Source organism: Myotis myotis, unplaced genomic scaffold, assembly GCF_014108235.1.
Source record: "Myotis myotis isolate mMyoMyo1 unplaced genomic scaffold, mMyoMyo1.p scaffold_m19_p_23, whole genome shotgun sequence".
Taxonomy (NCBI): Eukaryota; Metazoa; Chordata; class Mammalia; order Chiroptera; family Vespertilionidae; genus Myotis; species Myotis myotis.
In genome coordinates this window covers 6,870,094-6,885,000 of record NW_023416328.1, presented here as the reverse complement: position 1 = coordinate 6,885,000, position 14,907 = coordinate 6,870,094, and the positions used below count along the sequence as shown (strand labels likewise).

Below are 14,907 nucleotides of genomic sequence, written 5' to 3'. Positions count from 1 at the left end.
ACTTACCGCTTTTTAAAATTTTCTGTCTTGTAGATAACATTAAGTAATTCCTGGATTGCTTTTTGCCAAAAAAATCTTTCTGAATACTCTGAAAGTGATAAGGTAGTATACTGCCTCTGGACTCTTACTGCTGTAATAAAAGAAATCTTTAAAGATACATGTTCACAAAAATCAGGTACGGATTATATTCCCCCGTAAATGACTGTCATTATCTTGCTCCCAAGGAAAATTACATTTATAACAAAGAGTGAAACTTATTTTACAACATCTGATCTGTTTTCACAAATGAAAAATTAAAGAATCTCACCCCATATTTTTTGATTATATTTTTTAAAAAAATATTTTTTTATTGATTTCAGATAGGAAGGGAGAGGGAGAGAGAGAGAAATGTCAATGAGGAGAGAGAATCATGGATCGGCTGCCTCCTGCACGCCCCCTACTGGGGATCGGGCCCGTAACTTGGACATGTTTCTTGACTGGGAATCAAACTGTGACCTCCTGGTTCATAGGTCGATGCTCAACCACTGAGCCACATCGGCCAGAGAAGGATACCTTAAAAAAAAAAAAAATTAAAAGCTTTTTCATTGTTATTAAAAATTAAAATAGTCTGGTGCTATGGTTACTTGTAAAGTGGACTTTGACCTTAGTTATTAAGGTTAGTCTGTGTATCTTCGTTTGTTCATAGTAGGGGTCAAGCAAACCCATTTGTTCATTGTGTAAAGTGATAACATTTCTAGAAATTGAATTGTGAAAGTGTGTTTTCAGGAGGCTTTGTCTTTCCCGTTGTTTATTGCTACCTTTTTTGTAATTGCAGAACTTCTACAGCAGCTCCTGACTCCTTTGGACGCTCCCTTTGAAGTCTTTTACAACTCCTTCTTTTCTCAGCATCTTGACGGCCCCCCGGGCACCTGTCATTTAGCAAACACCTTGCTGGGTGTCCTGGAGCTGCTTGAACTCCTCATCGCTTCCAGAACCCACCGGGACCTGCATTTCACCTGCCAGAGGATTTTATTTTTGAAACCGTCCTGTGTGCTGGACGTCATCACCTGGCCCGTGCAGGCTTTCGTCAAAAGGAAGTTCGTCATATTCCTCAAAAAGTGCCTTCTCTGGAAAGCGGGTGAAGACCTCTGTCGCGGGGCTGTCGCCGCCCTGGCGCCACCGGATCGGCATTTGGAGGGGGACATGGCGGCTTTAGCGGCTGCTGTTTTGCAAGCTGTGGATTTGGGCTTACTGAGGACGTTGTCTGTCCACGGAAAACCTTCCTGCTTTGCAGGCGGTGAGGTTCAGCCTGGATGTGAGCGGCCCCCTGGTCCAGATCACGTGATCCTTAGAGCCGCGAGCTTGCTTGTTATTAAATCCTTAGAAATCAAGATTCAAAAGTGTGCTTCAGCCAAGGAAATGAAAGGTAATTCTCTGACTCCTTTTTTAATATATATATTGATTTCAGAGAGGAGGGGAGATGAAGAGAGAGAGAGAAACATCAGTGATGAGAGAGAATCATGGATCGGCTGCCTCCTGCACTCACGCGGCCTACTGGGAATGGGGCCCAAAATCCAGGCATGTCCCCCGACGGGGAATTGAAGCATGACCTCCTGGTTCATTGGTCGACTCTCAACCACTGAGCCACACCAGCTGGTCACCTAACTCCTTTTGTATGTGAAGTAATGGGTAATTACTTCCTGAAGTAATATTATTCAAAATTATCAAATCTCAGAACTATAAGTCTACTAATTTAAGCTACATGTAATCCTAGTAATAATTTATCAGATATTCTTAAAAAAATTAGAATTACCTTCAGGAATATCAACATTTTGTGGGCTAAGCCTAATTGTTATAATTACTAACTAAGTTTATTTTTTTTTTTTAATATATTTTATTGATTTTTTTACAGAGAGGAAGGGAGAGAGATAGAGAGTTAGAAACATCGATGAGAGAGAAACATCGATCAGCCGCCTCTTGCACATCTCCCACCGGGGAAGTGCCCGCAACCCAGGTACATGCCCTCGACCGGAATCGAACCTGGGACCTTTCAGTCCGCAGGCCGACGCTTTATCCACTGAGCCAAACCGGTTTCGGCTAACTAAGTTTTTTAAAAAGTAGGTGGTGTTAAGTCAGTGCAAAGTAAGTGATGTAAGTTAACTGATACATGGGTATTTGTCGCATTTTCATATTCTCCTTTATAAAACTGACATATCTACTCATGTAGATTATCGATAATTATGAATAGAATGGAAATTAATCTGTGAAAAGTTATATCGATGAAGAAATTGTTACATGTAATTTCCAGGATATAGAGTCCTACGACAGCCATGTAAAGTATGATACTCCGTGTAGGTGTTGGGAAGACATGTCCTCCTTTTCACTTGAGAAAAATGAAGAGTCAACATCTCTAAACAAGCAGCGTACAGTGTTAGTGAAAGGTTTGGCTTGTAAGCAGTGACTTCCCTGAATTGCTTTGGGCATCAGCTGTACGGGTATATTAATTATAATTGTGTGCAGTTATAATTTATAACACTAGGTGGCGTAGGTTACATAATTCAGAGCTCTAAATTGCACTTCAAATTTCCCAAACCCGTCTGAGTTTTGTGCTTAATAGTAGTACTGCCTTTTAATGCTCCAAATAACCAAAAACAAGTTTGTTATTTTGAAAGCAAAGTTCGTTTTGTTTCCTTGCATTCTTGCCACTAGTGACAGCTGTGGCATTCGATGACTTCTGTTGTCTGCTGCCCATTCATTCATTCATGTGCTTTTAGCAAGAATTCATGAACAGTCTGACTGTCCATTTTAACGGTATTCTATTGAACAGTCACGTTTTTTTCCTAAAGCTCAATTCCCTAACTTGCAGACATTTTGAGTGTGCTATATCTACTAATGTAAATTATTGGTGTGTATGTATATATATATATATATATATATATATATATATATATATATATATTTATTTATTTATTAATGTCTTCTTTGAAAAAAATATTTTTTTATTGATTTCAGAGAGGCATGGAGAGGGAGAGAGAGAGAGAAACATCGATGATAAGAGAGAATCACGGATTGGCTGCCTCCTTCCTGCCCCCTACTGGGGATTGCTGAGCCGTGCCCCTGGGGCCATAATAATGCCTTTTTAAAGCACTCCAGACGCTGTCATTATGTGTATAGCTAGGCAAGCTATGAATGTATTGTGAACCGTTGCCCACACTTTGAAATGTTCATGTTTTGAAGGTGATTTGCAGAGGTACATGTCTGAGCTACTGACCTTCCTACGGCCTCACCTCCAGCCCTCCGTGCAGGCGCATAACCCGTGCGAGTGGCTGTCTAGGGTCTTCATAGAGCAAGACGATGACATGCTGGAGGCTGCGAGAGCATCCTTGGGCATCTACCTCAAGCTCACCAGGTCGGTATATTGTCAGCTCATTGCACTCGCTCCACGCCGGGCAAGCAGAGACCATCTTTAATACGGCGCTGGCCCTATTGTTTACTTTCCATCATTAGGAGGGAAAAAAAAAATCCCTAACAATCTTGTGGTTTCCTTGTGAGAGCCAGCTCCTTCCTTTAAGCCTGCCCTGCATGAAAACGAGATTACATGTTAGTTCTCGTTAGAAGATGTGGGTGGCGAGGCAACCTAGGTTAGCACAACTAGCCTGGGCTTAGCAAACGGAGCTAAGAGATGGTTTGGTCTCCATCTCTGTGCTGCCTGGGTCTCAATCTTAATCTCACTGATTTGGATAAGAGCTCTTCCTTCGAAGACTAACTTTTCTATGTGGAGCTTCTATAAGGTGATGCTTGCCTTTGTAAAGGTGAATAGAAACTTGTAAGTCATCGAAGGAGCTGCTATTCTGAGTTTTCATGTTCTTTTTCTTTTTTTAGTATTTATGAATTGGTTGGGAAAGTTTTCATTTTTATACCCAGTTGAACTGGGGCTGATGCCATCCTGAGGCAGTGCTGTGAAATGGATTATGAAGTCACGTTACTGATGACGTTGTATACTGATCCTACTTCTGCTTTATTGAAACAGCTGGGCTGAGGAAATACCTTCTTGTGGCACATCTCCGTAATTGGTTAGGAAGCTAGTAACTGATGACCTTGTCCACTAGTTCTGCTTCTGCTATATTTATTTTTAAATGTATATTTTTTGTTCATTTCAGAGAGGAAGAGAGAGGGGGAGAGAGAGAGAAACACCAATGATGAGAGAGAATCATGGATTGGCTGCCTCCTGCACACCCCTTAATGGGGATCGAGCCAACAACCCAGGCATGTGCCCTGACTGGGAATCGAACTGGCGACCCCTTGGTACATGGGTTGATGCTCAACCACTGAGCCACACCGGCAGGTTGATTCCATCTCTTCTCTGTCTCACACCTCTGAAATCATCCTTAGGCAGGGCCACTAGCAATGTCAGACTTACAGCAGCTTTCCAGTTATAAATAACCTTGAACAACTCTAGCACAAGTCCCAGGGGAGAGCGGATTGGTCAACCTGGGTCACATGTCCACCAGGATCAGGAGAGGGTAGAAGGAAGGGAGGAGGGTAGGGTCCAGCTCCACCTTACCCACCTTACCATGTGGGATTAGGAGTTACGGGTGGGAATGAAGAAGTCTGAAGGGTTGGAAGACAGTACTTGTTGTCGGGCAGACAAAAACTAGAACTACCAAAGTCAGTGGGTTTTGTTTATTTCAGGGGTCCTCAAACTTTTTAAACGGGGCCAGTTCACTGTCCCTCAGACCGTTGGAGGGCCGGACTATAGTTTAAAAAAAAACTATGAACAAATTCCTATGCACACTGCACATATCTTATTTTGAAGTAAAAAAACAAAACGGGAACAAATACAATATTTGTATTTCCATGTGGCCCGCGGGCCATAGTTTTGAGGACCCCGGTTTATTTTATTGAGTCGGGTTAATATAGAGTTTGTGAGAAAGAGTTTGGCTTAAATTTTTTCTTTTAAAATAGTGCATGGATTACACTGTAATCTGGGAGGTGAATTATTGCATGTGAATTATACCTACCAGAACTTATTTTTGTAAAAGGTCATTAATCTGGGGTCTCCATTATCTGTATTTTCAGAGAGTATGAAGCTGCTCAAAACTTGGCCCAAGAAAAAGAAACATGGAACCAGCACACGCACGAAAACGGCTATAACCCGCACTGCATTTTTTTATTCTTTTTAAAAAATATAGGGTTTGATTCTACTGTTCTTCTCGACTTTTTGATTTCATCCGAAACCTGCTTCCTGGAATATTTTGTCCGATACTTAAAATTACTGCCCAAAGACTGGGATGCATTTTTCACCATTTGCAAGTACTTTGATGTAACCGAATGTACCGATAGCAGAAATACTTGTGGTCGCATCGCCTCACTTGTCCAAGACACAAGCAGCAACCACACAGAATCCAGGCCGCTGGCTGCCCTTGGCAGTCACAGGAGCGCGCAGGCCTGTGTCTCCTGGGCGTCGGAGGCTTCCCCTGAACCACCGAACCAGGTTGTGATCTCCCGGGAGAGCCACGCCACGCCCCAGGCTGGCGGTCGGGCGTCCCTGCCAGCGGCTCAGAGCCTGGTCGATTACGACACCTCCGATGAGTCTGAAGTAGAACCCCCAGACCTGTGCTCAGCAAACAGTAAGCAGACATCTGTACACCAAGACGCCACGGAGAAAATTCAGGACACAGTGGGGACAGGGAGGGGTAAGAAAGAACTGAGCTCAGAGCTTCAGTCCGGGCCTGCGGTTCCGAAAGCACCCGATGCGCCTTTCTCTGTGGATTGCGACGAAGCCCCAAGGAACGTTGTCCATGAAGTGGGAACGTCTTACCGGACAGTAAAATGCTTTCAAGAGCTGCAAGCTGCCATTTCCCGTTTGCAGAGGAAAAACCTTTTCCCCTATAACCCGACCGCCCTTTTGAGGTTGTTAAAACAGATCGAGGCAATTTGTAATAAAAGCACGAACCCTCTGTGAAACGGTGGCATTTTACTTCCAGGAACTGTTTGTTTTGCCTGAAGGAGGTGCTAGTAAAAGAGAAAACCTCCGAAGCGTTTTCTAAATGAAGGCTTTTCTTTTGGCCGATTAGAGGCAGCCTGGTGACTTACAAAGATGTAGCGAGCTGGACGTATGAACCAAGAGGTCCCGGTTCCATTCCCAGTCGGGGCACAGGCCCACCTTGCAGGCTCGATCCCCAGTAGGGGGTGTGCAGGAGGCAGCGGATCAGTGATCCTCTCTCATCATTGATGTTTCTCTCGCTCTCTCCCTCTTCCTCCCTCTGGTACATGGCCATAAAGGTAGATCTATCCTAAATGGAGAGAATTTAGATAAACATTGCCTGGTTTTGCCTTTTCTACAAATGGAACCCAGGCATATATATGTGTTCTTTGGTGTCTGGCTTCGTCAACATTATTTGGAAGCGTGTTCTAAATTATTATTATTTTTTTTAAAAAATATATTTTATTGATTTTTTACAGAGAAGAAGGGAGAGGGATAGAGAGTTAGAAACATCGATGAGAGAGAAACATCGATTAGCTGCCTCCTGCACGCCCCCCACCGGGGATGTGCCCCGCAACCAAGGTACATGCCCTTGACCGGAATCGAACCTGGGACCTTTGAGTCCGCAGGCTGACGCTCCATCCACTGAGCCAAACCGGTTCGGCTATTTTTTTAAATAATGGTCACGTCGCTGCATTTCCGCGATTAAACCTCTCCGCATTGTCGCCAGCCCTCCGTGTGTGCTGGGATGGTGACATTGACCAACAGGCTGTTTGTCAGACTCAAACAGGTTATGCAGGGCCTTGTGCAATGGGCCCCAACCTGCTGCTCTCAACCGCGGTTCTCCCCCACCCATGTCTGAGCAGCGTCACCTTGATTTTCTTACATATTTATTCCTCCATCACGCCCCATCTTCCACGTTGGATCTGGGAAGCCTCCCTCATCTATTTTGTTAATTCTCACCCGAGGATATTTTTCCGTTGATTTTTAGGGAGAGCGGAAGAGACGGGGAGACAGAGAGAGAAACATTGATGTGAGAGAGAGACACACACGCACACACACATCGACTGGTTGCCTCCTGCACTCGCACTGAGCAAGGCCAGAGATTGAGCCTGCGAGTGAGGTATGTGCCCTCGGCTGGAATCGAACCTGGGATCCTTCAGTCCGTGGGCCAATGCTCTATCCACTGAGCCAAACCGACTGTGGCCTCCCCCGTCTGTTTTGAACCAATAAATCGTACTCACTGTGTGCTCTTTCCTGTATTGTAGCATTTGACACTTCATTTGACATTATATTTTAGTCATGCGTGAACAGTCTGCTTGCCAAGCCCTTTCCATTGTCCCTAGTGAATAGCCTCCTGTCAGTCCCATTCTGAGCACATGACAGATGCTGAGTAAATGAGAAGGGCTCCCTCTTTAAGGATTTATTTTTTTTACCCCTCACCCGAGGATATTTTCACACAGCGGAGAGAGAGAAACATCGATGTGAGAGAGATACATGGATTGGTTGCCTCCAGCACATGCCTGACCAGGGTCCGGGCTGGGGATGGAGCCTGCAACCAAGGCATGTACCCCCAACCGGAATTAAACCTGGAACCCTTCAGTCCATGGGCCGGTGCTCTGTCCACTGAGCCACACCAGCCAGGGCTGGGAGAGCAATTTTAGTTGGATCCACAGGGGAGGAGGAAAGCACAGAAAAACAGCGGTTTTCAACTTCTGTCTGTTCACTGAATACTGGGAATTTTTGAGTGACAGAAAGGCGGAAAACCACACCATCACTGAAGGCCACGGCCAGGTCGGCCAGGTCACCGGGCCTCAGGCTCTGCCTGTCCGACTCCTCCCACCTCTTCTGGGAGCACACGGGGGCTGCAGTCACCAGGCTTGAGCTGCCAAGGTGTTTGGAAACTTGACCTAAATACTGACCTTTTAATTGGTCTCGTCCTTTATGTAAGATGGTGATGCTTTATTTGAATGCCCTCTCGGACACTGTGGTTGATGAAATGCCTTTCTGACTGTTACCACAGGTCAGACTAGCAAACCAATTCTAACTTCTGATCATGCTGAAGAAGGTAGCGCTGAGCAAAGCCACAGAAGCCTTTACGCGGTGTATTCCCTCCTAATTACAAACCTCGCTATATATATATATAATTTAAATATATTATTGATTTCAGAGAGGAAGGGAGAGGGAAAGAGAAACATCAATGATGAGAGAGAATCATAGATCAGCCGCCTTCTGCACGCCCCCTACTGGGGATCGAGCCTGCAACCCGGGCTTGTGCCTTGACTGGGAATGAAACCCTGACTTCCTGGTTCATAAGTCCTTGCTTAACCACAGAGCCACACTGGCCGGGCTGTACTTGCATTGAAAAGAAAGCATGAAGAGAGAAAAGCCATTGGAATCCCACCAGACACATTGCTCTTAACAGCACTGTCAAAAGTCAATGAACAGCCCAGCTGGTGTGGGTCAGTGGTTAAGCATCGACCTATGAACCAGAAGGCTGTGGTTCGATTCCCAGTCAGGGCACATGCCTGGGTTGCAGGCTCGATCCCCAGTGTGGGGTGTGCAGGAGGCAGCTGATTAATGACAATCTCTCATCATTGATGTTTCCCTCTCCCTCTTTGAAATCAATAAAAAAATATATTTTAAAAAAAGTAAATGAACAGTGGTGTTTATTTAGTTCTTTAATAATAGTCTGTTGTAGAGGATGGCAAGGCTCCTGTTAAGGAAGATGTGTCATTCCATTCCTGGCAGGTCAGCCGTGACATACCCACCGTGGGAGGCTGCGCTCACACACACAGCAGCATGCCATTTGCAACACTGACATAGCACCGGTGATACTGGGATGCTTATGCATCTATATTGTCCATCCTGCCTATTGTAAACGAGCTGTTGCAAAAAACCACTGTGGTATCTAAAGAAAAGTACATGGGGCCTGGCTGGTGTGGCTCAGTGGTTGAGCATCAACCTCCGGATCAGGAGGTCAGGGTTCGATTCCCGGTCGGGGCACATGCCTGGGTTGCAGGCTCCATCCCCAATGTGGGGTGTGCAGGAGGCAGCCGATCCATGATCCTCTCTCATCATGGATGTTTCTCTCTCCTCCCTTCCTTTCTGAAATAAAAATAAATAATAATAAAAATAAAAGGCCATGAAAAAGCCCAAGGTTACTAGGGTCTGAAACTCAGGGCTTGGGCGGGGGGCGGGGTCCCCAGACTACACCACCCCACCTCCTTTATGAGGATTTCCACAGGTTCTCTTTTCATCAAGGCGCGCACTCAGCGCAGAGCAGCGCAGCTCAAGCACGTGCCGCGGACAGGAAGCCGTTCTCCTTCCGGGGCACTGTCCCTTCCGGTGCACGCGGGCCGCCACCTGCGCGGGCCTCGAGCGCCGGCCCAGCATGCACCGCGCCCAGAGGCGCCGCTGCCGCGCCTGCGCAGCAGCGCCTGCCGGACCGGGCGGCAGGGACGGTGTGGGAGACGGTGCAGGAGACGGTGCGGACCCGGCAGCGCCAGGCCAGGCGGCCCAGGTGTGTGTGCGGCTCGGGGGTGGCCTTCCCCGCAGGTGCAGTCCTGTCCCCACGCAGGTCATGTCCCCTCAGTAGCCGTGTCCGGGCCCCTGTCCCCTCTCAGGCCGTGTGTCCCGGCCCCTGTCCCCTCTCAGGCCGTGTGTCCGGCCCCTGTCCCCTCTCAGGCCGTGTGTCCGGCCCCTGTCCCCGCACAGGCCGTGTGTCCGGGCCCCTGTCCCCTCTCAGGCCGTGTGTCCGGGCCCCTGTCCCCGCACAGGCCGGACTGTGTCCCAGGCGCGGTCTCCCCCCTTGGGCCTCAGCCCCCGTGTCCTGGGCCGTGCACAGCCCAGCAGGTGGTTCCCTTTGCCTGGGGGCGGCGGGGTGGGGGTGGGGGGGGCGTTGTGGGTTGCAGGGTTGGCTCCGTCATCTCTGGATCGGAACCCCCCTCCGGTGAAGAGAGACGGGCCCGGTTTCTGCCGGTGCTGAGGCAGGGGGTTCAGCAGGGAGCCCCGGAGCCTGGCCCGCGGGGAACGAAGGCCTAGACTCGGCTCCACAGCCACTGTGGCCAGCCTTCGTTTCGCTCGGTGCCAGGGCTTTCCACCCCGAAAATGCTCCTTTATTTACCCCGAAAGCCAACGGGATTGATCAGGGACCCACATGGCTCCGGCCGAGCGTTGAGGTCGGGGTGTTGGGACCTCAAAGGCGAGAACGCCACCTCCCCCCTTCCTTGTCCTAGTTTGTATGGGCCGGAGTCACCCGGATATTCCATGCTTACGCGTGTGCAGGGTGTCCCCAAAATGCGTGCACACTTTATCGCCTGATAGCCCCTTTTTGAAAATGTATTTTAATACATTTGTCATTGTTCAAAGTGCGTGTATGCGTTCTTCTGGGGCACCCCATATGTTTTTTTCACACCATCCTGACATGTCCTTAAACCCATGGGAGTGAGAAAAGAGGAAAGTAGTAGGTGGCGATGTCGAAAGGACAACAACAGTCCACGCGGGTCGGCCTGGGCAGCGTTCACCGTGCCCCGTGAACACAGCGGTTCTCAACCTGTGGGTCGCGACCCCTTCGGCGGCCCGACGACCCTTTCCCAGGGGTCGCCTCAGCCCGTCCTGCCTAGCAGATACTTACATGGCGGTTCATCCCAGGAGCAACGTGACAGTTGTGAAGTAGCCGCGAAAATCATTCTACGGTGGGGCCGCGACAGGAGGAACTGTATTTGAAGGGCCAGGAGGTTGAGAACCACTGCCTTCACAGGACAGTAAAAGCAATTTGGTGGGTCCAGAGTCTGTTCGGTTAGAACAGAATAGGACACCACCAGTAGGAGGGATGAGGGTTGTTGCTCTGGGTTTGTGCCCGAGGTGTGTTTGTATTGTAGGTGTATCTGTTCTAGGGTCACGAGGCAAAAGGTATTTATGGTGGATTCCGTTTGAAAAATTACAAGTGACCGGTTGGGACCGGGGCGAACGTGTTCCGTAATCACACCGTCCCCCTGGCAGCAGTCACCCTCCGTCTCCACACCCACTGGCTACGTGATTGAAACCCTGGGAGCGTCAGGCGGCGTTTCTGCCCTCATTAGCTCCGCGTTTTCTACTTACTTGACATGACGTTGGCGTGGCATCCGTTTGGGTATCTGATCCGTCACAGCCAGTGCAGATCGCTGCCGATGGGCCAGGAATGGAATGGCAGGGTTGCTGTCGCGTCTGCCATCAGTCGCGCTGATGGTCGCCGATTACCGAAGCCACAGGCCATCGTTGTTACTGTGGAAATGTGCATAAATTGCACTCGGAGTACAAGGCCGGAGAAAGCGTGTGGCCTGGCCCTGCCGAGGCATCAGGGGTGAGCTCATGAAATGTTGGACCAGATACGGCAGGCTGATTTTAAGTTGATAATTGTGTATGGCCCGCGGATGATGTTTTATTTCTTATATTTTTCTTTTAAAAATATCTTTATTGATTTTAGAGAAGAAGCAAGAGGGAGGAAGAGATAGAAACATCAACGATGAGAGAGAATCGTTGATTGCCTGCCTCCTGTGTGCCTCCCACTGGGGATGGAGCCTGCGACCCGGGCATGTGCCCTGACCGGGAATCGAACCGTGACCTCCTGGTTCATAGGTCGATGCTCAACCACTGAGCCACACCAGCTGGGCAAACGTGGTGTCTCAATTTTTAAATCAAAATCAGCCTTAAAAAAAAAAAAAGAATATTTTTCCTCATTTGAGATCTCAGTAGAAGCCAGTGAGGAACACTTTCTAATCAGCTTGGTCTAAGGCATTTTGCTCATATCCCTTTACTGTCTTCTGAGGAGTTAGCCCCCACCCCTTGCTGTGTAGCTCAGTTGACCTGCTGGTAGACGCCCACGGAGGGAGAGCGAGTGACTGTCGCCATTCAGAGAGTGGGCCTCGCGTTCCAGCCAAAGCCCAAACTCGAGACTCCAAGTCTGGAGAAAGCAGGGCCCAGAGCTGCCTTGTTCACCGTGATCTCCCTATTTTCAGGCACATGGGAGGTGCTCCGTGAATCACCGTTGAAGGAATGAACATCCCATGGAAGGAGGAAGAGCAGCTGCACAAGGTACATCTGGCTTCCAACATCCGGGCAAAGAGTGGTATCACATCCTTAACTAATATTTACCCAGAGTCTCCCGTGAACTTGGGAGTGTTTGTGGGGTGAGATCTGGGCTCAGAGGGTGTTAACAGCCCCGTGCAGACAAGGCACCGACCTGCGTGTGTGTCTGTGCACAAATACACACACCGGTCAAGTTGGAATACAGAAGTATTTTTTGTACTTTATTATGAAAGAATGGGGCTGCGCATAAACGGGGAATCCTGGTGTGATTTGGATAATCAGTGTGAAGACTCAAGGAAGAGAAAGGTTGACCCAGGCCGGTGTGAGGAGCATATTTGGGTGGGGCATGAGCAAAGGTCAGAGGGGACGTAGCCACTGGCCCAGCCCAAGGGGAGATAGGAATTGGGGTGCATTTGGAGCATGAAGTGGGATAAGCTGGGTGGGGATCACATTGTAGAGGGGAGTTTCTAGGAAATAGGTAGCCATCGAAGTTTATAGTTAATGTAACCAGCATAAAGGAGCCATACATTTCAGAGCAAGGAAGGAATTTGATGAGGGCTGTGTTTTAAGATTATGTGGTAACCTGCCCAGCATGGCTCAGTAGTTGAGTGTTGAACTATGGACCAGGAGGTCAGGGTTCGATTCCCAGTCAGGGCACATGCCTGCATTGCGGGCTCGATCCCCAGTGTGGGGCGTGCAGGAGGCAGCCAATCATTGATGTTCTGTATCTCCTTCCTTCTTCTCTGAAATCAATAAATATATATATATATATTAAAAAAAAAAGAATTCATACGCAGAAGAGAAGGGCCCATTCTTGGGTTAGCCGAGCAGATCTTCCCCCAGTTCTTTGTTGGAAGGTGGCCTGTGGGTAAGGGATAGAAGGGCGAACAGGAGCGAGAGGGGAAAGATAGATAGTAATCTCCACGAGGTCAGAAACATCGTCGCATCTTTGTTTCAAACACTTTACATAAGCCATGTGTCGAATGAATGATGCCGGGAGGGATACAGGACATCCTGTTTCCTTATTGATTTGTCACACAGAACGTTGTATTGGCAACTCACATATTTTTTAAAATATGTTTTTACTGATTTCAGAGAGGAAGGGAGAGGGAGAGAGAGAGAGACATTAATGATGAGAGAGAATCGTGGATCGGCTGCCTCCTGCACGCCCCACACTGGGGTTTGAGCCATAACCCAGCATGTGCCCTGACTGGGAACCGAACCGCGACTTCTTGGTTCATGGGTCGATGCTCAACCACTGAACCGCACTGGCCGGGCGTTAAGATTGTAATAAATGCCTCAACATCTGTGAATGAGGATTCAAAATGTAAGACTAATTAAAAAATAACTTACTCCTCAAGTTTTCCCAGAAAATGAAACAGTTAAGTGTTATACTTAGAAGAAATGACCCTCACACATACTAAGTACTCTATCGTGCTTCCCAGGGGTTTCCCTCTCTGTTAGCAGTGGACTGATAAATTTATCACGAGGCACAAGTGAGACAGAGAAAGAAAAAGAGGAAGAGAAAGGCCTTGCCTTAGGACTCCTCCAAAGAACTGTACTGTTCTCCACTTTCCTCAGAGGGGCTGTGCGCAGACACGCCAGGCTTGTGCGGAGAGACACAGCGCCCCCCTCCCCTCCGCCCACCGACCCCTCTCCCCACCCCAGACCACACCTAGCAAACCCTCAGAACCTCTCACTTCCACTTTTCTGGCTGTTGCCCCGTCACGTAGGGTGGGAGGCAGGTTAATTTTACATCCGTCCTGGAAGAATGAGGAGGAACTACACCTTGACACTGATTCAAGAAATACAGCCGATAGCGATCTGCTTTTTGATGACAGAGGAGATACGGAGCTATGTGCAAATACTTCAGACTCAATGTGAACATTCCATTTCTTCGGTAGATGACATGTATTTAAGTATCAAATGACTAAAGGGAAAAAACCCCACCAAAACCCCATTAAACGTGACGGCAGTACTCTCTGGCTTACTCAGTTCTGAGACAGGGAATCTGCAGTGGAGTTCAGGCGTCTTCTCTTCCCCAGATTTCCCGGGAGTGGACGATTTCCCTGCCAAACACTGAGCCACGATGGTGTTAGAGTTGGACAGGCATTGGGCAGCGAGGCACGGTGTGAAGCTCCAGGATAGAATGATGTGTAAAGCGTGTCCCGGAAGGACTCCCAGTGCAGTGGGGAAGCAGATACGGCACCAGCTAAGTTGTAACAGTGGGGACGTGTTGTCATGTAGGTGTCAACACAGAACAGGGTGCGCTGAGAGCTGGGGGACCTGGCAGCGGAGGCAGCCCCTGGGTGGACACCGGAGCTGTCTGTCTGCTTTGCCTGGAAAATCTTGGGAAAGGGCAAAAGGAGATTTCGGAACATTGGTGGCAACCAGGCTGTGCCCGTGCTAAGGAACTAAGGAAGCCTATAGGGAAAGGGAGGCTGGTAGAGCCTGGCCAGCAGTGGGGGGAGTCATGATAAAGAAAAAAATGTTTGCCCTGGCTGGTGTGGCGAAGTGGTTAGAGCATCAGCCTGCACACTGGAGGGTCTGGGGTTTGATTCTTGGTATCTCGGTTGCGGGTTCACACCCTGCCCCTGGTTGGGGCTCGTGCAGAAGGCAACTAATCGATGTGTCTCTCTCAACATCAATGTTTCTCTCTCCCTCTCTCTCTTTCCCCTTTTCCTTCCTTCCCTTCTACTGTCTCTGAAAAGCAATGGAGGAAAATATCCTCAGGTGAGGATAAAAGAAAGAAAGGAAGGAAGGAAGGAAGGAAGGAAGGAAGGAAGGAAGGAAGGAAGTCAGTCTATTTAGGAAGGTAATAGGGTGGCAGTTGGAGGAGGTGAGTGGACTGGAAATGGACAAGCTGGGGGCAG

The 14,907-nt window shown here is 48.4% G+C and overlaps 1 protein-coding gene across 4 annotated transcripts in view; it reads left to right on the top strand.

Moving 5' to 3' along the window:
- The window catches only part of LINS1 (lines homolog 1), an 11,063-nt gene extending 5,098 nt beyond the window's left edge, over positions 1 to 5,965 (top strand). For 3 of the 4 annotated variants that reach the window (XM_036355730.1, XM_036355731.1, XM_036355732.1), the window contains 4 exons: positions 34 to 175; positions 815 to 1,405; positions 3,217 to 3,388; positions 5,059 to 5,965. In XM_036355730.1, the coding sequence (XP_036211623.1) occupies positions 34 to 175; positions 815 to 1,405; positions 3,217 to 3,388; positions 5,059 to 5,944 (1,791 nt within the window). In that variant the 3' untranslated portion in view covers positions 5,945 to 5,965. The remainder of the gene's footprint in view (positions 1 to 33; positions 176 to 814; positions 1,406 to 3,216; positions 3,389 to 5,058) is intronic. The other variant, XM_036355733.1, reaches the window with a different exon arrangement.
- The last annotated feature ends 8,942 nt before the right edge of the window (positions 5,966 to 14,907 follow it).